We start from the raw sequence: 24,839 nt of genomic DNA on the forward strand, positions 1-24,839 counted from the left end.
TACCAACCGGTCTTACTATCCGGCATTTGTGAAACTTCAAACCGAATTTCGCGTTAAACTGATTCTTGAAATCACTTTGTTGGAAGCTTCTACGGTATACTTCCTGTCCTGGTATGAACTTGACAATTCTACTGCGCATATTGTATTTCTTTTCATTGCCCAAATAGGCTTTATGAAGGCTCTCCTTGATACCTTTACGTATAATCTCCAGTTTAGTCGATTTTGGAATTATCTCACTCTCAGGGTCATTCAGGAGCTGCAACTTCCTGGCTAGGGCGTAGACGCTACCATGACTGATCATATTCATTCCAAATAGTGCGAAATAAGGTGTAACCCCGATGGACGAATGTGTAGAGGAACGCAATGAGCATTCTATTTCGGACAGATATTTATCCCAATCCTGATGGCTCTCTTTCAAATACGACCGTATAGCCGCCAAGATGGACTGATTAACTCTCTCCGAAGCATTCGCTTGGGGAGAGTGCGTAGCCGTTCTAAGGTGGTTAATTCCGAAATTCCTCATCAACTCCTGAAATTCCTTACTAACGAACTGCTGCCCGTTATCGGACACAATTGTCTCGGGCGTACCAAATTTATGGAAGACCTCAGAAACCAGGAACTTTATCACATTCTTAGAGCTCGCCTTTGTCATTGCCTTCAACAAAACGTATTTGCTTAGATGGTCCAACACGATAAAAATAAAAGAGTTCCCATTCTTCGAGCGAGGGTATGGGCCTAAGAAATCTATATATATTCGTTGAAAGGGTCTCTCAACTATGGCCTCTTTTCCCATAGGAGGACGAAGAGTAGTATTTGCCGGTTTTGTAGACTTACACATTTCGCAACCTTGCACAAACTCCCTAACCTGTGTGGTCATGTTGGGCCAATAGAAATACCCCCTTATCCTTCTCAAAGTTTTGTGAAAGCCGCCATGTGAAGCCTGCGGCGGACAGTGAGATTTCTCAATGATACCGGCGGTCAATTCCTGGGGAACCCATAGCTTCCACGAAAAATCTTCGTGAATAGGCACGCCATCGTAGTGCTGGGTCCTTTTGTAGACATACCCGTCTACAACTTTAATATCTGGCAAACTGTCAGCATTCTTCAACACAGTGGAAATGAGTTCACTATAATCATCCGACTTAAAAACCTCCGCGGACAAATCTATCAGAGATTCGAGATCAGTCGACAACTCCTCCATGCCATATCTGGACAGGGTATCTGGCACTACATTTTGGGAACCCTGCCGGTGCTCCACCTTAAAAGAAAACGACTGGAGATGCAGACTCCACCTAGCTAAGCGTCCGCTAAGGTCCTTATGCGACATTAGCCACTTCAAACTACTATGGTCCGTGATAATGGTGAAAGGCATTAATTCGAGATAGGGGCGAAACTTCTTCACCGCCATTACCACGGCCAAGCATTCTCTTTCCGTTACGGAATAATTCCGCTGAGCAGACGTCAACTTCTGGGAGAAGTACGCTATTGGATGCTCTGCGCCTTCTTCGTCCTTCTGAAAAAGGACAGCTCCAATTCCAAGGTCGGAGGCATCACACTGTACAAAGAAATGTTTCTCAAAATTGGGATGTGTCAAAATAGGACTTGTGACAAGGGCATTTTTCAAATTATCAAACGCTGACTTAGCCTCATCGGTAAAAACGAAATGTTTGCACTTCTTTAAAGTGTCGAAAATTGGTGCCGCAATGGTGGCATAATTGGGTATAAATCGTCTATACCAACCAGTTGCGCCCATAAAGCTACGGACCTGTTTGGCCGTCTTCGGATAACTGAACCGAGTTATGGTATCCACCTTGCTTGGATCCGGTTTGAGCTCTCCTCCACCAACAATGTAGCCTAGGTAACGAAGCTCCTTAAAGCAAAATTTAGACTTAGCCACGTTAATTGTCAACCCGGCTTCGTCTAATAACTTTGCTACGCGCTCGAGCAGTACCATGTGGGTGTCGAAGTCTGGCGAAACAATCAGCAGATCATCCAAGTAGACAAATACACGATCACGTATTGCTGAAGGGATCACTTTATCCATTAAACGGCACAACCTTTGAGCTGCGTTGCACAACCCAAAAGGCATTACCGTGAAATGGTAAAGTGGTCTCCCCGGCACGGTGAACGCTGTCTTTTCTCTACTTGAATGATCCAATGGTATCTGCCAGAATGCGTCCTTCAAGTCGACACTCGAGATGTAGTATGTATCACCCAGCCGGCTCAGCAACCCTTCAATGTGCGGGAGCGGATAAGCGTCTTTGGTCGTCAGGGCATTGAGCTTCCGTGCGTCCAAGCATAGCCGGTTCTTCTCCCCCTTGCGGACAAGAGTTACCGGGTGACTCCATGCGCTTTCACTAGGCTCAATGACTCCCATGGCCAACATCCTATCCAGCTCCGCGTACATCAACTTTTGCACTGCCGGTGAAACTGGGTAATGCTTACTCTTCACAGGTACTGCGTCGCCGGTATCGATGGTGTGGACTTCAGACTTTGTTTTACCCAAGCCCTTCTTGGTATGGCAGGGGAATTTGGCCATTATCATCTCCAAACGTTGCCGTTGTAGATCAGATAGGCTATGCATCTTTTTGTCATCATCAGCCCCACCATCCGCTTCATCACATAAGCTAACACTGTTGGTAGTAAGGCTTTCCACCGATGCGAACAAGCCGAAGGCCTTCATGAAATCTACTCCGAGGAATAGTTCTTTCTTCAAAGTGGGTACAAGGTAGAAAGTGATCTCCCGGGTTCGGTTATTGAAGGTAATTGGAACGCTAAATTTGCCAACCATCCTGTGTGGGGTCTCATCAGCAGTGCTAATGAAAGAATAGAAATTCTGGACTTCAATGCCAACTCTCTTTGTAAATTCAATGCAGTCCTTACCTAGGCAACAAACGGTGGCACCACTATCAAGCAAACCCTCTATATCAGCGCCCTGGATTCGAATTTTCGTGTAAAGCCTCGCATCGTCACCTTCATACAAAGACGCAGAAGCAATAGCGTGACGGATCTGTTTCCTGCGCTTATAACGTTCTCGCGCTCTTTTAACTTTTGTAGAAACCTGACCAAAAATTCTTGCTCTAGCCTCTTCATATTCCTTCACACGCACATGCAAGGGTTTCAACTCTCTAACCTGGCTCTCTATCTTCAAGGTTTTCGCTTCTGGATTAACCAGAATTGTAATTGGAGTTGTATTGGAAATGTCAGGTGTTTCTTCAGAATCCTCTCTTACTGCTGCGGGATCTCTGTCTGTGTGGAACGCGCTTCCGCAGTACGAGGCGCGCTCCGTGTCAAGTTTCCCTGACACTTAGGACACTTTGGCGTAACAACTCCCTCTTTACCACATCGAAAGCAGAAAACTCGACCCATGGGTACAGGACACTCTATGTAGCTGTGACCCGACTTCCGACAATTCCAGCAGGTGTATTTGGTAGTGTCTTTCAAGGCGTCCACCTCTAGGTTCACCGCTTCATGCACCGTCTCCATATTTGCTTCTTCGTAGTAGAGCTCATGCACTCTTGGAGCTTGAAAAGACCTTTGTTGGTAGGCTTGCCGCTGGTTAGCTAACATGCTTTCTGCACGCTTTACTTCCTGTCTGAAGTGGTTCAAGCCACGGAGTTTTATGGGAAAAATCAGAGCTGCCAAGGCAGATTTCAAATTGCCTTTCATTATCTCCACTAGGTCACGTTCAGAATACGGAAATCTCTGCTGATTCCTAAGTTTCACAACAGCATTGAAGAAATCTTCAAAAGATTCTTGTGGTTGTTGACGGCGGTCCATAATTCTTTTTTGAATCTGAAATTCGCTCTCGAATCGTCTAAATTGGCACAAAAAGGCATTTTTCAGATCATCCCAGCTTTGGAAAGGCGCAATTCTTCGCTGCTGCCAGTACCAATCTAAAGCGGTTCCATCTAGCAGTTGTGGAAAATTCTTAACCAACGCTTCGAAAGGATATACATAATCCTGCCTCATTGATTCTACTCGGAACACGAAGTCTTCGGCATCCATCGTTTTGCCGCTGCCGTCAAACTTTATTCCCCATTTCTGCAAATCCATTCTTGGACCTGGGGATGGTATATATGAATAAGGCGTATTTTGTGAAGACTGCCAGTAAAAAGCTTCCGGTGGTTGCGTTACATCGCGATTGAAGCGCTCATGTATATAAGCATTGTTGTTGGGTGCTGGCCTATTTGCTGTTCCTGGCCCCGTCAAAGGTGGTGGATTGCGGAAACCTGGCCACTGGCCGGACTCCCTAGCTTGGTCAAATCTTGGTGGTGGCGGCATACCTTGGTGCTCTGCTCTGACGTGAACATCTGGTCTAGGCATACTCGGAGGAGGCTGAAGTGCCGCTATGGGCGGAATACTGTGCCTTACACTATCCATTCGCTGGTTTAATGCACTCCCCAATTGCATTATTTCCTCCACGCTCCTCATCAACTGCGCTTGAGCTACGCCAACGGATGCGATCATTTCGTGTATGCCATCACCATATCCTGGTTCCATCTGGAACTCCATGTTCTCTCTTCGGAAGTCTCTGCGTATGCCTTGCGCTGTCTGGCTAGCGAAGGCGGGTGAAATCACTGTATTGTTTAGGACATCAGAATTAAATGACACGTCACTTGATACATGTGGTGCTATAGACGATGTTGTCGTGGTGGTTAGAGCGGCGCTGCTATGGATTGCGGTCGAAGCGGTCACAGCGGTGTTTTCTGCCATCGGACGAGTGTCTGCTCCCGATGTGGAAACTGGAACGTCGTTCTCCATCTCCGACTGTTGCCTACTTCCTTGCCTGGTCAATACCATTGCCTATATAAGTAGCAAATTAAACGAAAGCGTAAATTAACACACACCCCCCTCACCATAAAATATGTCGCACACAATGTGAAAACAAGGTATATTCAAAGCGTATAGAATTCCATATAAAAAAAAATAATAAAAATAAAAATTCCAAAAACAAATCTAAATAAAATGGTAAATAAATTCAAGCGTATGTAAATGACTAAATTCAAACCCAATTTATAATAAACCCGTCGCCTAACTCTCTCCCTGAGATTCAGACGGTAAACTAAATTCAAAATTCAGGTCCCAAACTATTAACCTAATCCTAGAAGTAATTGCGCTAAAATCGAACTCAATCGTATCGTATAAAGCGTGATATAAAAACGTCCTTGAAATGTGTAACTATTTAGAGATAGGGTTTTCAGGGGACGATAAGATGAAAAGTAGGGTATATATTCCAATAAAACTGACAAATGCCAGCCTTACTAAAACTTTCTTGATTCCTTACAGGTTTGTGGGTGCTTCGGATGAAATCTAAACTAATGGAAAGGAATATCTCACGCAGACCATGACCGAAGCGATGACTGGTGGACACTAGCCGGAGTCTGGGACAGGTGACTAGGATCACAAACAACCCCCTCGGTCGGACCTAGGTAAGCTATTCTTGGTCTATTGCTAACAAATCTATATGGATGGTTTTGCTAACTAACCCTAAATTTAAGCTATTAGTTACCTAGTGTGCTACCAACTAAACTAAGACTATAAATTAGGGCAGACTAACAAAAGGCATGTTAGCTAGGAGCCTCCCGCTCAAATACCAAGAGAGTTGACGGCTACGCGGACCAATTCCTTGGAACCTTTGCCGGGACCGAAAATTCCTGATGTTTCGCCTGGAATTCTCCTAGCAAACACTTACTATTTCTAATTAATTCAAACTATTGCAATTGTAACAAACACTAACTCTAATCTAACCTATGGCTACCAATCTTAATCTGTCTAACGACTTCCGATTGGGTCCTAGACTAAATGCGAATTCGTTTGCCTCCCTAATGGCACAATTTAGCGTATTGGCAAACGCAGAGGACTCTCGAGATTAACTCTACGTGACCTAAAATCCAAATCGTATTGCTAAACTAAACCTATGTTTCTTTTTCGGGCCCCACGTTGGGCGCCATTTTGTCCTGTCCTGGTTCAATAATCGTTTTAATGTTTTCGATGACCGCTTGTCGCCTGCTGGCATGATGGCGTATGCGCGGCTAGTGCTCGCCGGATGGGGTGGTTCTTTGCGCAAGCGAATCAAACGTATCAGGAACAAAAGAAAATTTACATGCCAGACTGATAAGGTAAAAGAAAAAGGTATGTTTGACCCGAAAAAGAAACGTACTAATCTAATATGGCTAAATAAAAAGGGCAAGCACCACACCTACCTGTTGGAAGCCTTCTCGCCTGGTGTTCTGGCGAGGATAATGCCCTCCCTCTGGAGTCGGAGCTCCACCATAGCAACTTTCAAGTCAGTTGCCCCGTACCTACCTCTTCATCTTATCACCCCCTTCCTATCTCCTCCTCCCTAAGATCTACATGATCTCAATAAAATTCATTGTCTCTTCGTAAACGTTACAAACATTCCAGGTAGTCTCTTTATTTATAAAAGATGGTTAATTTATGATGACCACATGAAAAATTCAGAACAAAAACAAGAGGCATCATCCAAAATTCATAATAAAAAAAGGAAAAACTCGAAACATTATGGCTTTAACTTCTTATCTCAACTTTTCTACATTAGCTTAGCAAAAAAAAAAAATAAATTTAAAGACAGTATAAAAGAATCATATGTAGGTGGGTATGCTAGCTTCGAACAGATCTAATGGCATCTCTTCTCTTCCTTCGGGGCTTCTGCCGCTGAGCAAGTTAGGCCGTGCCCACAATGGCAGCTTACTCCGTCTGTCCGTCTATGTCCGTCCGAATAGTGTAAGGTTAAAGGTAAGTAAAAGGGGTATTATATAAAAATAAAAGGGGTATTTGGAATTAGATTTTTTTTATCTCATATCTGATTTCTTTTCTTCTTCTTTTTAGGCCTTTACCACGCCCGAAAGGACGGCCTCTTCTAGGTACTAATTTGGAACAAGGATTCCTATGGAGACTTCCTACCTGCCTAGAAAGAGCTCTATCTATTGGGGAAGGGTAAATACCATGTAGTACGGTTGACGGTATAATCAAAGATGAGTACCCTAGAAAAAAAATGCCTGCCTTTTCAAAAAAAAACTAATTTCCTTTTTTTTCTTTTATTTTTAGGTAATATGTACGTCCGTCCGTCCGAAGGTTTAGTTTTAAGTATTATGTTAAGGGTCTTTGTAAGCCGTCACCTGGAGCACTGCGGTCTGCGAGTGCTTTTGAAGGAAGTCCCACGCTGGTGCAGAGATGAGCCGTTGGTGAGCAGCGTTTTTTTTTGTTTTACTTTTAATTAGTTTAAGCTTTAGCGTAATGATTAAGTTGTTTTCTTTTTGATTAAGTTTATAATTAAGTTTCTTTTTTTTAGTTGGAATTTATTTTTCAATAAGTGGTTTTAATTCAGTTTCTTTTTTTTTTTCACTCTTTAGAGCTAGGTATTAAGGTAGTTTCAAGGATAGTTTTTAAGGTAATTTTTAAGGTTGTTTGTTAATTCAGTTTGTAAGATGTTTCTTTTTTCCTGTTTAGCTATCAGAAGCTTTTGTTTTTTTTTCTCTTTTCTTTTTTTTTTTGCAATAAAGGAATCGAATGATTTTGCTTTGGTCTGTTTTTTTTTTTCCTTTTAGAATTCAGATCATTTTCTTGTTCATCATTTAAAATAAAAGTGCCTTTTTCAATGTTAGGCTTTTAGAGGTTTCATCCCTCTTTGGATTGTTCGGTTTTGTGTCATCATCCACTTGCTATGCAGTCTTTGTAGCAATGCAACACAACAACACCAACACTACACGACCGCGGCTGCACTTTTTTTTTAATTCTTTTTTTTTTTCTTGCTCGTTAAGCTCACTTCCAGTTGTCTTCTCGGCTCACCTCCGGCTTGCTGCACAGTCCAAATCAAAAAGAAAGATTTCCTTTCCTAGGACAGTGGCCTATGTTGTCATTTTGTTCATCATGGCGCTCTTCCCAGACCGAACTTCCTCTGATGGGCCAAATGACAACACAACACCAACTGTCCTACTGTCAATCAGGCAGGGGTCGGGGTTCATGCCTAAGCAACTGATTTTGTTCGGCAATTGCCCGCTAGGTGTCGCTTTTGGGGACAATAAGGTGCACGCGACAATGTCATATTTTGATAAACATATCTGTGTGGGTGGGTTTTGAGGTAGGGCGTCCCCCACCGGTTATTTGAACCCAAAGTTTTATATAAATGTTGTGTGTTTTGGGTTACGTTAGGTTGAAGAGAGGGTGCGGATATTAATCCACCCCATGCCATTATGAACATACACCTAAGCCAGTAATCGGCTTGTTGTGCGCACTAAACTCTCTTCGATTACCAAAAGGGGCATACAAAATTTTACTGAAATCGATGTACTTATCGCCGAGATCTGAGAGTTTTTGAAAATATCACACTGGGGGCCAAACTCAGCCTTCAGCCCTTTTTGAGTCTTCTCGGAACAAGATCATATAATAGACTGTAAAATATAAACGTTTTAAAAAGAAATAAAAAAATAATTGAAAATAAACAGAAGTAGTTTGAACAAGTCTTAAACTTTTTTATTATATTTTTATTTTCTTGTAAGAGTACGAATGTGTGGTTTGTAAAAGTTAAAAAAAAATATTTTAGAGTTTTTACATAAAGTCAAAATTGTTGTCATCAAAAGGTCTGTTGGGACCACCCGGACCTCCTGTCATTTGACCGGGATTGGGCATTCCGCCACCCATGCCCGGTACAACACCTGGTCCACCACCACCACCCATTTGTGGACGAAACTGTTGACCTGGAGTGGTTTGTTGCTGGAGTAAATGGCGCAAACCAGAATTATTGCTCATCATTGGACGCACCATTCGCATTTGCTGCTGTTGTGGATTGTTGGGATTACCACCGGGCATCATTGGCATACGTTGCTGATGTTGCATCATTGACATTTGCTGCTGCATGGGATTGTTGCCAACCATTTGGTCTGGCCCTCCAGCCATCGGAGGGCCTGGCATCATTTGTTGGTTCATGGGACCGCCGGCCATTTGCATGCTCATTTGTTGTTGTTGTGGATTGTATTGGTTAAATTGATGTTGTTGTTGGCTAGGATCTTGTTGCTGTTGCGGATTCATTGTGTTTGGGCCCATGGCATTCATTGGATTTCCCATTTGCATTTGCTGTTGGTTTTGTTGTTGCTGCTGTTGTTGTTGCTGCTGCAGACCCTAAAAGAAGAAAAAGAAACACACAACACCTAGGTAATTATTGAAATTATTTAAGAAATCTCCGCCTAACTCGAATTGTTACGCCCCTCCATGCAAAGAGCAACGATTTATTGATGGCGAAAAAAAAACTATTGTTAATAAATGAAGACCGTAAATTTAACAAGTTAAAACGCGCTAAAATTCGGCCTGGTCAAATCTTAGATACCCTCCACCATGGGTCGCATTTAAGAGAGTTCTTTAAATGACTTTTTCGATTATATAGGAGATACAGATGGACACATAATAATATAACACGTTTAAAATTTCAGGCAAATAATTGCTCACCCTAGACACCCAAGAAGTCAAGTCGGGCGATCGGTTTATATGAGAGCTATATTAGCCATAGTTACACTTTATATGCAAATTGTCAACCAAATCGGGTGGTAGTTACGCCTTCTACAGGCTCAAGAAGTCAAATCTAAAGATCGGTACATATGGCAGCGATCGTAATTTATGAACCGATTTAGACTATGCTTGTCACAGTTGTTAGAAGTTAACACACCTTGTATACTAAATTCGTCACTCCGTTTGTACCATCTCGAAATATTCGTCTAAGACCCCATAAAATATATATATATATATTCTTGATCGTCATGACATTTTAAGTCGATCTCGCCATGTCCGTTCGTCTATCTATCGAAAGCACACTAACTTTCGAAGGAGCAAAGCGCTTGAAATTTTGCACGAATACTTCTTATTAGTATAGGTTGGTAAGGATTGTAAATGGGCCATATCGGTCCATGTTTTGATATAGCTGCCATATAAATCGGTCTTGGATCTTGACTTCCGCTAGAGGGCGCAATTCTTATCCGATTTGGCTGAAATATTGCTAGATGTGTTTTGTTTTAACTTTCAACAACTGTACCAAGTATGGTTCAAATCTGTTTATAACCTGATACAGCTCCCATATAAACTAATCTCACATCTTGACTTCTTGAGCCGCAAAAGGGCGCAATTATTACCAGATTTGTTTTAACTTCCAACAACTGCCAAGTGTGGTCTAAGGGAGCTATATCACCCTTATAATCGTCTCCCGATTATACTTCTTGAGCCTATAAAGTGGGCGCAATTCTTATTCGATTTTGCCGAAATTTCGCACAATGACTTCCACTTTGGTCTCCAACAGCCAAACCAAGTGTAAGCCCAATCAATTTATAACTTGGTATAGCTCTAATAGCATAGCTATTCTTATCCATTATCCTTTGTTTGCCTTTGTAGAGATATCGGGCTAAAAACTTATCAAATGCTATCTATGGTGGAGGGTATGTAAGATTCGGCCCGGCCAAACATAGCACGCTTTTACTTGTTTTTATTTTACTTACTGTGCTGCTCAAAACATTTGCAACCACCACAGAAATTAAAAGAAAATAAAAACAAGTAAGGGCGTGCAAAATTCGGCCGGGCCAAATCTTGGGAACCCACCAGCATGGATGCTGCAAAAATTGTCCCCAAATAAAATAAGTTGTAGGGCATAATTTTATTCTACATGCCAAACTTCTGTCAACCCAGCAAAAATTAAAGCTTCTAGGAACCGAACAAGGATAATCGAGACCGGTTTACTTACACAGTACATGCAAAAATTCAGCCAAATCGGACAAAAATTGTGGCTTGTAAGGGCTCAAGAGTCAAATCGGGCCAACGGTTTGCATGGGAGCTATACCAGGTTATAGACCGATTTCGACCGTACTTGACACAGTTGTTGGAAGCCATAAAAGAACACCAAGTGCAAAATTTCAGCCAGATCGGAAAATTGCGGCTTTTAGGGGCTCAAGAAGTCAAATCATGAGATGGATTTATATGGAAGCTATATCAGGTTATAGACCGATTTGGACCGTAGTTGACACAGTTCAGCCAAATCGGACAAAAATTGCGGCTTCCAGGGGCTCAAGAAGTAAAATGTGGAGATCGCTTTATATAGGAGCTATATTAGGTTATAGACCGATTTGGACCGTACTTATTACAGTTGTTGGAAGTCATAACGGAACACTACATGCAAAATTTCAGCCAAATCGGATGAAAATTTCGGCTTCCAGGGGCTCAAGAAGTCAAATCGGGAGATCGGTTTACATGGGAGCTATATCTAAATCTGAACCGATATGACCCATTTGCAATCCCCAACGATCTATATCGATATTAAGTTTCTGTGCAAGGTTTCAAGCGGCAAGCGTTACGCGTTCAACCTCTATCGTAATTTCGACAGACGGACATCGGATCGATTCAGATCGACGAGACGATCAAGAATATATTTACTTTATGGGGTCTTTGACGAATATTTCGAGGTTTTATAAACGGAATGACTAGATTAGTATACCCCATCCTATGGTGGTGGGTATAACTAGTAAGGAAAGGCATATAGGCGTAGAAGTACATAGTGGGAGCTATATCTAATTCTAATCCAATTTTGATGGAGCTTGGGGTATGTTTTCGGATGGGTTATTTAGCAATCTGTATCAAATTTCGAGCAAATATGTTCAAACTGTAATAACTACGGTTGATAAATGGCAACAACATTGCAAATTACCCAAAATCGGACGAATATGATAGCTATATTGGAGGTCACCGTAGCGCAGAGGTTAGCATGTCCGCTTATGACGCTGAACGCCTGGGTTCGAATCCTGGCGAGACAATCAGAAAAAATTTCAGCGGTGGTTTTCCCCTCCTAATGCTGGCAACATTTGTGAGGTACTATGCCATATAAAACTTCTCTTCAAAGAGATGTCGCACTGCGGCACGCCGTTTGGACTCGGCTATAAAAAGGAGGCCCCTTATCATTGAGCTTAAACTTGAATCGGACTGCACTCATTGATATGTGAGTAGTTTGTCCCTGTTCCTTAGTGGAATGTTCATGGGCAAAATTTGCAATTTGCATATCTAAATATGAACCGATTGCAACCAAATTCTAGATATTTTAGAAGTCGTCGAGGAAAGCGTTGGACAAAAATTTGGTGAATAAATACGCTTGCATTGGCTCTAGAAGTGAAAATCCGTTTATATATTTAGGTAAAAAATCATATATATATATATATATATATATATATATATATATATATATATATATATATATATATATATATATATATATATATATATATATATATGTATATATCGGACGAACATATATGTATATGGGAGCTATATCTAAATCTGAACCGATTTCAAGCAAACTTCTTAGATATTGTGGTAGTCGTCCAGGAAAGTCGTTGTGCTAAATTTTGGGAAGATTGGTCAATAAATGCGCTTGCAGAGGCTCTAGGAGTGAAAATCGGGGGATATATATATATATGATTTCTTATCTAAATATGAGCCGATTTCCATGCAAATCACCATAAATGTCTATAGAAAATCCTTCCTGTCAAATTTCGCGAGAATCGGTTAATAAATGACCAAATTAATGCAATATTAGTCAAATCGGCCTAAAATATATGTGGGAGCTATATCCAAATCTGAAACGATTTTTTTCAATTTCAATAGGCTTTGTCTCTAGGGCGAAAAACATGCCTGTATCAGGTTTGAAGACGATCGGACGAAAATTGAGACCTGTACTTTGTACACAAATTAAAATGGACAGACCGACGGGCTAAATTTAATAAGAAAGAGATTCTGAGTCGATCGGTATACTTATCCTTGAGTCTAGCTCTGTTCCTTCTAGGTGTTACAAACCAATGGACTAAGTTATAATACCCTGTTATTGTTGTTGTAGCCACATTTTCATGTGGATGTGGCGATTCTCGTGAAGCTCTTGTAGGTGAGCAACGTGTTCCGGTCCAAAGGACCGATCGCCGTGGGAACAGGGTGGCCATTGGTTATTTAAAGGCGCCAACACTCTGTATAATACCCTGTACCACAGTAGTGGTGTAGAAGATTTTTAGAAATTAGTACATTTAGGTACAAATTGCACAAAATTGTATTTTCTTCACAAACTAAGTTAAAGCTCCGTAATGTGGGATACAGGTAAATCTTGAGATTATATATTTGGTGACTGGAAGAGTTTTTTAAAATCCGTACATTTAGGAACTAAAACTTACAAAACGTTGCTTGTTTTATAGATAGCGCTAAAGGTCACAAAAGTGGGATACAGTTGCACCTTGGCAGTATATACCGGTCAAAAATTTTTGTTTTTGGAAATGGTACACGTTCAAAATGGTACTTCTTGACGGATTAGGCAAAAGCTCTTAAGATTGGGATACAGTGACATTGGGATACAGTGACACATTGGGTGTAGCATCGGGGGTATGATAGTATATATATATATATATATATATATATATATATATATATATATATATATATATATATATATATATATATATATATATATATATATATATATATATATATATATATATACATATATATATATATATATATAAAATGGAGGTCCCTTATCATTGAGCTTAAACTTGAATAAGACAGTACCCATTGATAAGTGAGTGCCCCTGTTCCTTAACGGAATGTTCATGGGCAAAATTTGCATTTGCAATGTATTTTTTAGATATTCGTACAAAAAAGGTTCAAATAAAGACATTTAAGGCCTTTTTGAAAACACGTTAAACTTTTTACTTTTAATAAAGGCTTAAAACTACAAAATATTATACGCTTCCAAAAAAAATATAATTTTTTATCCGTTAAAAGATTTTACAATTACTACGCTGCTATTGTTTTTTGACCTCAACTGTATATGTATCACCCGATCTTCGCTTGTAGGGCCTTTCTCATGGTATTCTACAACAGATTTTCTCTAAATTTTGAGCAACGTAAGTATGAACAATCTTACAAAAGTGAAGTGGCTTGGTTTTAATTATTCATATCGCAATTTTGATGTCATAAACTCAATCCGTAAATGAAGTACCATTTTGTACGTTTTAATACCTAAATGTAACAATTTCAAAAAATCTTCTAGATATCCGGTACATACTGCCAAGATTCCGGTACATACTGCCCCTGTTCCTTAGTGGAATGTTCATGGGCAAAATTTTCATTTACTGCCAAGATTTACCTGTATTCCAAATTTCGGAGCTGTAGCTTAGTCTGTAAAGAAAGTACTATTTTGTACGTTTTAGTACCAAAATGTACAAACATCAAACAAATCTTCTATATATACTGTCAAGGTGTAACTGTAACCTTAATTTCAAACCTCTAGGCCAGTCTGTAAAGAAGGTGCCATTTTGTATGTTTTGGTACCAAAATGAACCAATATCAAAAATATCTTTTAGTCACCCGGTACATAGTGACAGATGAAACTGTATTCCAAATTTCAGAGCTATAGTTCAATTCATAAAGAAGGTACCATTTTGTATTTTTCAAAACCAAAATGTACAAATTTCAAAAGAAAAATTTTCTAGTCACCCGGTACCCGGTGAGAAAGTACCATTTTGTACTTTACAGTACCGAAATGTTCGAATATCAAAAAATCTTCTAGTCGCCCGATATATACTATCAAGATGTACCTGTATCCCATATTTCAGAGCTGTGTAGCTCAATGTAAAAAAAATGGACCAAATATTACCAATAACAGTACTTAAGTACGTTTTCTTCCACTCCTGGTACGATTTCAGCATTTCGTATTTGACACATCTTATCGCATTTGTGTCAAGACTACGATCAATTTTATCAAATTATTTAATTTTTCCCGTCTCCGTTCAGTGCAAAAGTACTATTGTAGTATTTAGTACTTTTTGGTACCAAAATGTACAATTTGTGAAAAAATCACGTAGTCAGCGAACATATATTTATATTGATATATTTATTTATATATATATATACTAGCTGACCCGGGCCCGCTCCGCTGCGCCTTCTTTTACTTTATATGGAACAAAAGTTTCCTTGGAATATTTATTTTCGACAATTAAAGATCTTTTAGTGAAATACCATGCTAACTTGACTAACAGTTTAACAATATAAGTGCCTTTATCTGAATCCCACATGATCTTTATTGGTCTACGAATTTAAGTTTGGATGTAAGGTGTACTCCATTCTTAAAATACTTCATTTCAGCCCGATATTCTCAAGATGTCTGGTTTAGTAGTATTTTCGGGGGAGAGGTGGTTCCCCAGATACTTGTCCCTGAAAAATATCAGCATCGTGCTCTTCTCTCAAATACCATTTATTGAAACCCCATATTGCCATTGGCTTAAGAGAAGTTTACAGGATGAGGCGTACCCCAAACACATGGCCCCAAAATAGGTTATCAAATTCGTTTTCTAATATCAAATACCTTTCATTTGAGCCACATATTGGCATGGTCGAAAAATTTTTTCCCTTTGGGGGTGTTTTGGGAAAGGGGTGATACCCTAAATACATGGTCCTACATTTGGATATCAAATTCGTATTCTATTCCCAAATACCTTTATTTGAGCCCCATATTGCGATGGTCACTAAAAGATTGCTGTTTGTGGGATATTTTGGGAAAGGGGTAGACCTCCAGAAAATTGGTCCCGAAAATGGTAATGGTAATGGTAAATATGCCCGATTAAGGGGTGTTTTGGGGATTGGGTTGGTCCCCCAAACACTAAGCCCGGAAAATATATCAGCAACGTGCTCTATTCTCATATATCTATATATCATTTATTTGAACCCCATATTGCCATTGGCCTCAAAATTGGATATCAAATTCGTTTTCGAACCTCAGTTAAACTCCTTATTGCAAAAGTCAGCAAATATGTCCGGTTTGGGGTATTGGCCCTAAAAACTATGAACTAAGACCAAAATTGTCTTGGTGAGGAAATACGTCTTATTTGGGGGTTGTTATGGTAGACGTCCGCTAGACAGTTGGCCCCTAATACTGAAATCAGATACGTGGTCTACGCCCACATACCTTTAATTTGAGCCCCATATTTCCATAGTCGGCAAGCATGACCGGCTTGGGGGGTGTTTTGTAGGATTGGCGGCCACTCAGTGCGTTGGCCTTGAAAATATATATCGGATTCGTATTCCACTTTAAAACACCTCTTACTTGAGCCCCATGTTGCAATAGTCAGAAAATACTTCAATGATTTCTGTTGTGGTGGTGGGGTGGCCCCATAGACACTTTTCCCGAATATTGATATCAAATTCGTGCTTTACTCCCAAAGACATTTCATTTGAGCCCCATATTGCTATGGTCGTAAATTTGTCCCCTTTGGGGGATGGTTTTGGTGAATGGCGGCCCCCCAAACACTTGGTCCCATATTTGGTCAGATTCGTATTCTACATTAAAATACCTTTTATTTAAGCTCCATATTCCCATGGTCAGTAAATAAGTCCAGTTTGGGGGTGTCTTGGGGAAGGGGTGGACCCCCAGAAACGTGGTCCCACATTTGGATATCAGATTCGTGTTCTACTTGCAAATACCTTTCATTTGAGTCCCATATTGCCATGGTCGTTAAATATGTCCGATTTAGGGGTGTTTTGGGGCTTGGGGTGGTCCCCCTAGCACTTGGATATCAGATACGTTTTCTTATCCTAAATACCTTTCATTTGAGTCCCATATTGTCGTGATTGGTCTAATGATATGTTTGGTAGGTTTTAGGGTGGGGCAGCGCCCTAGGTACCCCATCCTAAATTTGGATACCAAATTTTTATTTTTAGGGTACTATATGAGAGTACATAAAATTTCGCTTAAATCGCACCACACATCTCCAAGATCTGGCGTTTCTGAAAATTAGGGTAAGGGGGAGGGTCCGCCCCCTTCAGATATCAAAAAATGTGGTACCCTATTTTCACCACGGCGTCATTAGTCTATAAGGAACACACAAACATACAAATATGGGACCAAGTGTTTGGGGGACCGCCTCTCTCATCTCTTGTTTTAACCTTGGTTTATTGTAATAATGTGTTTCGTTTCATTAAATTCAGTAAAATTTTAACTTTTTCTATAAGTTTGTTTATTCATCAGATGGGTGGCCCCATTACAAAGTTTTGAAAAAACTATGGGAATATTATTAATCAAAAAAACCCGCGAGTTACTCTCTAAATGTTTTAATTCATTTTAAATTGATTGTCCTTACTTTATTATTCACTGCTATTACTATGTCATAATAACTTTAACACGTTCAACAAATGTACCAATATTATAGCTTATATACAATAGTTTTTTACTGACGTACAACAAAGACAAATAAGGCAGTCGAATTGCAAGAAAGTCCGCGTTAAAATCAATACGTATTTATATTTTGCTGTACTGCCAGTAATTTGATCGCAACTGTATATGGGAGCTATATATTTATAAATCTGAACCGATTTCTATGAAAGGCAATGAACAGCAATTCCGAGAGTCATAAAGGAATCTTTTTTGCCAAATTTATTTATTTATCAACCAGTGCCCTTCTGGGTAACACATTGATAGAATTAAAAAAAAAATAATAATAATAAATCAAATTTTAAACAATACAAATATACTTGTCAACTAAAAACCTAACGCACAATCTTTAAAACTGAAGGAAACAATTTAAATGAAAAAAGTAAAAACGTATTAAGTTCGTCCGCGCCGAACTTTGGATATCCACCACCATGGACAAATGAATCATCCTCTTTTATAACAACTCCACTACCATATCCATTGTGATATGCAATTTGATTAAGGTCCCGAGGGCTCTAATACAAGTCACAGTTCCAGGGAATCGGGCAACAAATCCGCTTTTTATGGGCTAAAAACCCTAAATTGGAAAGTGGATCTATATGGCAGCTATGTCTAAATATAGTTCGATCTGAACCATATTTGGGTCAGATGTCGGGAGGCTTAATAAATCACCATTTCAGCGAAATTGGGTAATAATTGCGGCTTTTGTGTGCTTAAGACCCTAAATCTGCAGATCAGTCTATGTGGCAGCAATAACTAAATATAGTCTAATCTGAACCATATTTGGATCGGATGTCGGGAGGCTTATAACAACTCACCATTTCAAATTTCAGCGAAATTGGGTAATAATTGCGGCTCTTATGGGCTTAAGACCCTAAGTCGGCAGATCGGTCTATATGGCAGCTATATCAAAATATAGACTTAAAACAACTCACTGTTTCTAATTTCAGCAAAATCGGACTATAAATGCGCCTGTTGCGGGTTTAGGACCCTAAACCGGCATATCGGTATATAAGGCAGCTATATGTAAATATGGTCCGATATGAGTCATATTCGGTTGGTATATCGAGGCCCCTAGTACAACTTTCAAATTTCAGCGTAATCGGACTATAAATGCGCCTGTTGCGGGTTTAGGACCCTAAACCGGCATATCGGTATATAAGGCAGCTATATGTAAATATGGTCCGATATGAGTCATATTCGGTTGGTATATCGAGGCCCCTAGTACAACTTTCAAATTTCAGCGTAATCGTACAAAAGCTGTGGCTTTTACGGCTTTACTTAAGACCCAAAACGCTCGGTCTATACGGGAGCTATATTCAAATAAAGTCCGATTTGGCCCATTCAAGAACGTAATCTCCATATGGAAGAAATACGAGTCTGTGCAATATATCTGCTTAATATCTTAAATTTTAAAGACTGTAGCGTGATTACAACTGAGGGACAGATGGACAGACACACGAACATCGTTAAATAGTCTTAGAATTTTACGACGATCAGAAATATATACTTTGTAGGGTCGGAAATGGATATTTCGATGTGTTGCAAATAGAATGACTATGCTATGGTGCTGGATATAATAAGTTATAGAATGTAAAAATTGTCAGCAGCATACAATTTTAAGTTTCTTAAAAGCTTAAATTTCAAATTAAAGTTCGTTAAGCAGCTCACTCTAATAGGGCGAAATAATTTAATAAATTGCGCCTGAAAGTACATGGGTTTTGTGGTAGTCACAGAAGAAAGCGTAGTGCAAAGCTTTGAGAAGATAGGGTGATATATGCGCTCGCAAAGCCTGTATAAATGAAAATCGCGCAAAAAAATATATATGGCAGGTATATCTAAATCTGAACCCTATGGAGTCTCCGCCTCAGTCTACAACACACTGCTAGAACAACAACAACAACAACACTTATAAGGAAATCCCTTATGCAAAATTTCGTGACAATCGACAAATGACGATACTATTGCAATATTAGTCAAAATCGGAGGAAAATATATATGGGAGCTATCTTCAAATCTGAACCTATTTTTTTCCAATTTCAGTAGACTAGACAGTAGCCGAATAGGCCAAAAAAATTCTATACCAAATTTTAAAACATTCGGATGAAAATTGGGACCTGAACTTTGTACACAAATTAACATGGACAGACGGACATAGCTAAATCGAATCAGAAAATGATTCTGAGTCGATCGGTATACTTATCAATGGGTCTATCTCTCTTCCTTTTGTGTTGCAAACATATGCACTAGGTTATAATACCCTGTACCACGGTAGTGGTGAAGGGTATAAATATGAGTTTATTTTGTTTAATTTATTGTGTAATTTAAAAAAAGTAAAAAACAAACTTGGCAGTGCTTAAAAAAAATCAATTATTTCAATTTCATGGCACATATTTTATTTTAATTTTACTTAACACAACCAAGAAATCACAAGTCCCAAGATTTGCAACTAAAACAAATTGACTCCCACAAAATTTGTGGGGGCAGTGAAAGACACATTTGTGGTTCGTTTTTCAATCAGTTTCCCTGTTTGATTAGACTTGCAAAATCCTGCAAAAGAATTTCTTTATGTGTGGCGATATCTCTTATACAGGACTTGCAATTTCATCACAGAAATTGGTGAATGTCTTGAGCAGCACTGTATATTAATTCAGTCAATGGAAACAAAGTTAAGCCTACATATTTTATATATTTTTTTTTAACAACTCTATACAAAAACTAATAAAGAAATAAAATTTTGAATACACTTACATGGTTTGATTGTTGCTGTTGTTGTTGCTGCTGCTGCTGCTGTTGTTGTTGTTGTTGTTGTTGCATGTTATTTGGAGGACCACCACCGGCAGCAGTCTGCTGCATACCCATTGACTGTTTCTGCTGAATCGCTTTGCGTAAACGTTCAACAAACATGGATTGATTGTTGGGTATAAAGCCCAAGTAGGCATTCTTCTCAGCTGTATACAAAAGTATCAAAACTTTTATTTCACATGGTGGGGTGTTTGCGGGTGTTGTGAAATGCACACAACCAGCAAAAACAGTAGTCATATTTTTAGCCAAGGCGTCCAGCGCTTCACTGGGCTGTGGTTTGAACACGACCATTTTCGAGTCTTTGAGAAATTGTCCCCCAATGTTGCCGACCAAATGTTTGGGCATCAATTGCATGAGCAATTTTGATGGCCAGTTGACTGCTTTGATCTCGGGCTCCCCGTCTTTAATGTTTGCTGTAACTATGCACTTCAGAGTTCGTGTGATTTTCTGTTGATCTGGTTTACTTTTCTCAACCCATTCCAATGTGCCGGACCAAATGGTGTCTCGCATTACCGCTTGATCGGGAGGCTTTTGCACTTGATTTTGTTGATTTCCCATGGAGGTATTCGGTTGATTGTTGGGCACAGACATTTGTTGCTGTTGAGGATTGGGACCTGGGCCACCAACACTCATATTGGGGTTCATTACATTTTGCTGCTGTTGTTGCTGCTGCTGTTGTTGTTGCATTTGCATTTGTTGCTGTTGTTGACTCAACAATTGCATGCGTATTTGCTGTTGCTGCTGTTGCAACATCGGATTGACATTCTGATTTGGCGGTGCACTGAGCTGTGATATTAAAGCAGAATTCTGGCCAGGCATTCCTTGGTTAACTCCTCCCATGGGACTAACCATGGGTCCTCCGGGAACATTTGGTCCACCAATAAATTGAGGTCGTGTCTGAGGTTGCTGCTGTTGTTGTTGCTGTTGTTGATTGGGATTAAAGACCCAACGATTACCTTGGCCTTGGAAATTGGCGTTTTGATTGAATTGTTGCTGCTGCAACATTTGTTGATTAAGGGGATTGCCCGGCTGTTGATTGGGATTAAGGCCACCCATTTGAGCAACCTGTTGCTGCATACTTTGCTGCTGTTGCTGCTGTTGTTGTTGCGTCGGCGCATGAGAACTATTATCCATAGGCATGCCCGCGTTTTGTTGATTTTGCTGCTGCTGAACGTTTGTTTGAGGTTGTTGTTGCTGCTGTTGCTGTTGCACAACTTGGTTGGGCATACCAACTTGATTGGTCTGATTTGCCATAGCTGCACTATTTGGACTTTGTGGCCTTTCCTTAAGATGATAACCTTTAAGTAATACCAGGTGCCTTATATTCTTTGCATAGTTTTTAGCAGCTAGCGGCTGGTCGCCGTCTGCTTTCATGAAAATTTTAAATAGTACAGGAATCTTTCGTGGAGCGACAATTGAAAGATTTATTTTTCTTTCATTAAACAATCCAGCCAATTGCTCAACTGAAAAGAACAGATTTAAATGTAATTTTTTTGTTTTTGGAACTATGCATGTAGCGCCTAAACAAAAATACAAGACAATATCCAGTTAAACGAAAATACAGTTATGTGTAATTGTAACAACACTAAACGAACGCAATAACGACGAGAACTCCACACCAATCGGTCACCAACGAAATCCCAAAGTGAAGTGCAACGCAATATTTAAAAGCGATAATGAAAGCTGTTTGCATGTGGAGGTAGCGATCCTCGCCAAGTTCCAATAGTCGAACATTCTTGTTCCGGTCCATAGGACCGAACACGGTCATATCGAATATAGAACATCTGAATTACAAATAAAAAAATTTAAAAGGAACCTCGCCGATTATTGTTTTTCTATTTTCTTTTACATTTAGCGTAAGTAATTCATAAGATTCATGCTCAGGTTTATTCCTAGGTAATATGATTATTTTGGCTAATTGGCTACCGGGTGAATGTAGTCCTTGGAGAACGACCGCCACCCATTGCACCCGAAGAAATCGACCTTCCCCGGCAAACCAGAGTGGTTCTGGCTCAATTACGTTCCGGCAGATGCAGCCGCCTCAATTCCTACAGAGCTAGGATTGATGCCGACGTGCAAGATGTATGTCCCAATACCCGTAACCTGTTTAACTGCCTAGCCAGACCCACTCGACTCAGACCCAGATCCCTGTGGATGCACCCCATCTTAGTCGCAGAGTTCGTGGGTCTTGACACTCAACAGAATCAAGCAGACGAAAGATAGAACACAATAAACTGCTACAACAACAACATGATTATTTTGGCCCTGGGTGTTTTTTGTTGTTGTAGCCACATATTCATGTGGAGGTGGCGATCCTCGTCAAGCTCCTGTAGTTGAGCAACCTCGTTCCGATCCAAAGGGCCGATCGCCGCAAGAACAGGGCGGCCATTGGTTATTTAAAGGTGCCAATAACACCCCTTGTCGTATCGAGCATCATAGGCACTCAGTATTTGTGCAAGAGCCGGTGCCGCCCGACCTCTCACAAACCAGTAATACAAAAAACCTTCTCCCAGCACGGGATAACTGCGAACACCACACAGGCTGGAACTTTGAGCTCCGATCTTTGTGGTGGTCATATGTAGTTATCACGACAAGCTTAGTTGCGTGCTACCGGGCGCGTCCTCAGGTTTCGGATAGTGGACTGCTCCATACCGAGTAGCTGCAACAGCAGTCGAGGACAATCAGCGGTATCGTTTTGTTGTTGTAGCAGTGAGTTGTACACTGAGGTGACAGTCCTTGCCGATGAAGGACTCCATCGGTCAATTCGGTACGTACAACCGGCTGCCATGGGATTGTATCGAGTGGAGTCTCAGTTAGAGGCTCAACAACAACACATGACATCAGTTTCATTATTACTTGGTTACATTCATGGTATAGGATATTGAAAGATTGGTTTTGCTGGATTTAGTTGTTGCACTATAACGTTGGAATGGAAAAAGTAATTTTTCACAAATACCTGGAAATAATAAAGGTCGTTGGAGTTTTCAAATGATCTCCGATATGACTTGTTTAAGCCTTTTAATAGAATTGCCTCATTCGCAGTTATTTTATAAAGTTTGGTCCAGGCAGCTTCATGAATAAATTTACCAATCCCCTGTGACTTCCCCAAAGGCGCCAATAACTCGCCTTGTCACATCGAGTATCATAAGCACTCAATATTAAGGCAAGAGCCGGTGCCGCCCGATCTCTCTCTGAGACTCTCCACTCGATACCGCTGATTTTCCGCGACAGCAATTAGAGTTACGCCGAATAAAGCATTTCACAATCCGCAACCTGTGGACGCGTCTGGTAGCTTCCAACTGAGCTTTTCGTGTTAACGACGAAAACCACACATATTGGAGCTCAAAGATCCAGCCCGTGTGGTGCTCTTGAATATCCCGTGCCGGTAGAATAAAAGGTAATAGCTATGGTAACACAAGATGTCAAACTGATTCATCTCTTAATTGATTGCTATGCTTGTTGGATGGCAATTTTTTCAGCTAAATAGGGTTACAATTAAGGCAAGAAGTGAAATCGGAAGTGAAGTTTGTATGTGAATCTATATCAATAAGTTTGTGTAGAAATTGTTCTTTTGATTGCTTAATTCGTTCGCATTCGAATTTCTGACAAACGGACGGATGGATGCACATCGCTACAATAACTATGAATGTCTAAACGATTAATAAAATATATATGTGTATAGGTGTAGGAGATGCATGCGTGAAATAAGGCCTTACTATCACTAGGCACAGAGAATCTACTATATAAATATATTAAAAAATGTGGCCGGATAATAAGAATCAATGCATTAATTTATAATCATAAATTTCGGGTGAAGACAAGCTAAATGAGGAAATATCTATCTGCCAATTGTAATTCATCTAAATGTTGTATTTTCATAAAATCATTGGTAACAGAGTCCGTACTAAGAAAAAGTTTTACCAAAGTCCAGTGATAGTGACTGACCTGTTTTTCCCGAATACTTCCAACAATCCATAACTGGCATGGAATACGGAGGACTGTTACACATCAGTATACAGTGCTTCTGGGAGTTCAAATTAAGATCCATACTCATACCAGTACGATGTTCCTTCATGTCTTCGAAGCAAACGTGTGCTGTTGCAAAGCCCTCAGCTAAATTTGCGCAAGACTCCATGCTTCCGCCAATCAAAGGCAATCTTTCAAATAAATCGAGCACTTTTTGTGGCGACGCATATGGCCCATATGTAGTGCATACCGGCTCCAATAAATTAGCTGTTGTACGGTAAACGACGACACAATATTGTGTTGAATATCGCTGGTCCGATATCAAATATTCTCGATCTTCTATAGGACCCTGGCTAAAGTGTTCTAAGGTTGGCACAATGTAATTCGTTTTCAGTTCGTTGATGTAGGCTCCATTCGCGGATGTGCCCTCTACCAGGAATACAACATCAGCCAAGGTTTCATCCATCTCAAATTTCACGTTCTACGATTAAACCTGTAACGCAAAAAAAACTTAATTTTCAAAATCCAGACTTAATCATACCAACCCACACAGGACAGAAGCCTAAGGTTTTGGGCTCCTTGCTGCTCGGATTTTTTCAGTTGACACGGCAATAAGGACCACCAACACTCTAAGGTTTAAACCTGAGATTAGGCTCCTCTTGTTGTTGACACCTCTACCTACCTCTCGAAATACCTCTACCCCAGAGCAAAACTTAATGGGTCGTTCCTTATGCCGATCAATATAAGGTTCCGATTTCTGACTTTCAGGTTTGTTTTGTTTTGTAAGATAAAATGATAACTTATATGAATCTGTTATCACTTCTGCCAGAAT

At 40.1% G+C, this 24,839-nt stretch overlaps 2 protein-coding genes and 1 long non-coding RNA gene across 5 annotated transcripts; 1 reads left to right on the plus strand and 2 right to left on the minus strand.

Annotated features, from left to right (window-relative positions):
- Window positions 1–2,583: 2,583 nt before the first annotated feature.
- LOC131994047 (uncharacterized) lies at window positions 2,584–8,056 on the minus strand. Of its 2 annotated transcripts, XR_009396397.1 has the most exons (3): window positions 7,143–8,056; window positions 2,884–4,806; window positions 2,584–2,816 (listed from the first exon to the last, which is right to left on the minus strand). XR_009396397.1 is itself a non-coding variant. In XM_059360181.1 (2 exons), the coding sequence occupies exon 2, from the start codon at window positions 4,801–4,803 to the stop codon at window positions 3,229–3,231; it is 1,575 nt and encodes a 524-aa protein (XP_059216164.1). In that variant the 5' UTR covers window positions 4,804–4,806; window positions 7,143–8,056; the 3' UTR covers window positions 2,584–3,228. The 2 variants fall into 2 exon arrangements, 1 of the variants encoding a protein (XP_059216164.1); XM_059360181.1 differs by having other exon boundaries at window positions 2,584–4,806.
- LOC131994049 (uncharacterized) lies at window positions 4,806–7,550 on the plus strand. Its single transcript, XR_009396398.1, has 2 exons — window positions 4,806–5,432; window positions 6,853–7,550. It is a non-coding gene; the product is annotated as an uncharacterized LOC131994049 (long non-coding RNA).
- A 415-nt stretch (window positions 8,057–8,471) lies between the features above and the next one.
- On the minus strand, window positions 8,472–24,801 carry LOC106089420 (mediator of RNA polymerase II transcription subunit 25). Of its 2 annotated transcripts, none has more exons than XM_013255262.2 (4): window positions 24,690–24,801; window positions 23,987–24,500; window positions 19,988–21,504; window positions 8,472–9,141 (listed from the first exon to the last, which is right to left on the minus strand). In XM_013255262.2, exons 2-4 carry the CDS (start codon window positions 24,471–24,473, stop codon window positions 8,572–8,574), a joined length of 2,574 nt encoding a protein of 857 aa, XP_013110716.2. In that variant the 5' UTR covers window positions 24,474–24,500; window positions 24,690–24,801; the 3' UTR covers window positions 8,472–8,571. The 2 variants fall into 2 exon arrangements, with proteins under 2 accessions (XP_013110716.2, XP_013110717.2); XM_013255263.2 differs by lacking the exon at window positions 24,690–24,801 and adding an exon at window positions 24,557–24,638.
- Between the last annotated feature and the right edge of the window lie 38 nt (window positions 24,802–24,839).

This window comes from Stomoxys calcitrans, chromosome 1, assembly GCF_963082655.1.
Source record: "Stomoxys calcitrans chromosome 1, idStoCalc2.1, whole genome shotgun sequence".
NCBI classification, from domain to species: Eukaryota; Metazoa; Arthropoda; class Insecta; order Diptera; family Muscidae; genus Stomoxys; species Stomoxys calcitrans.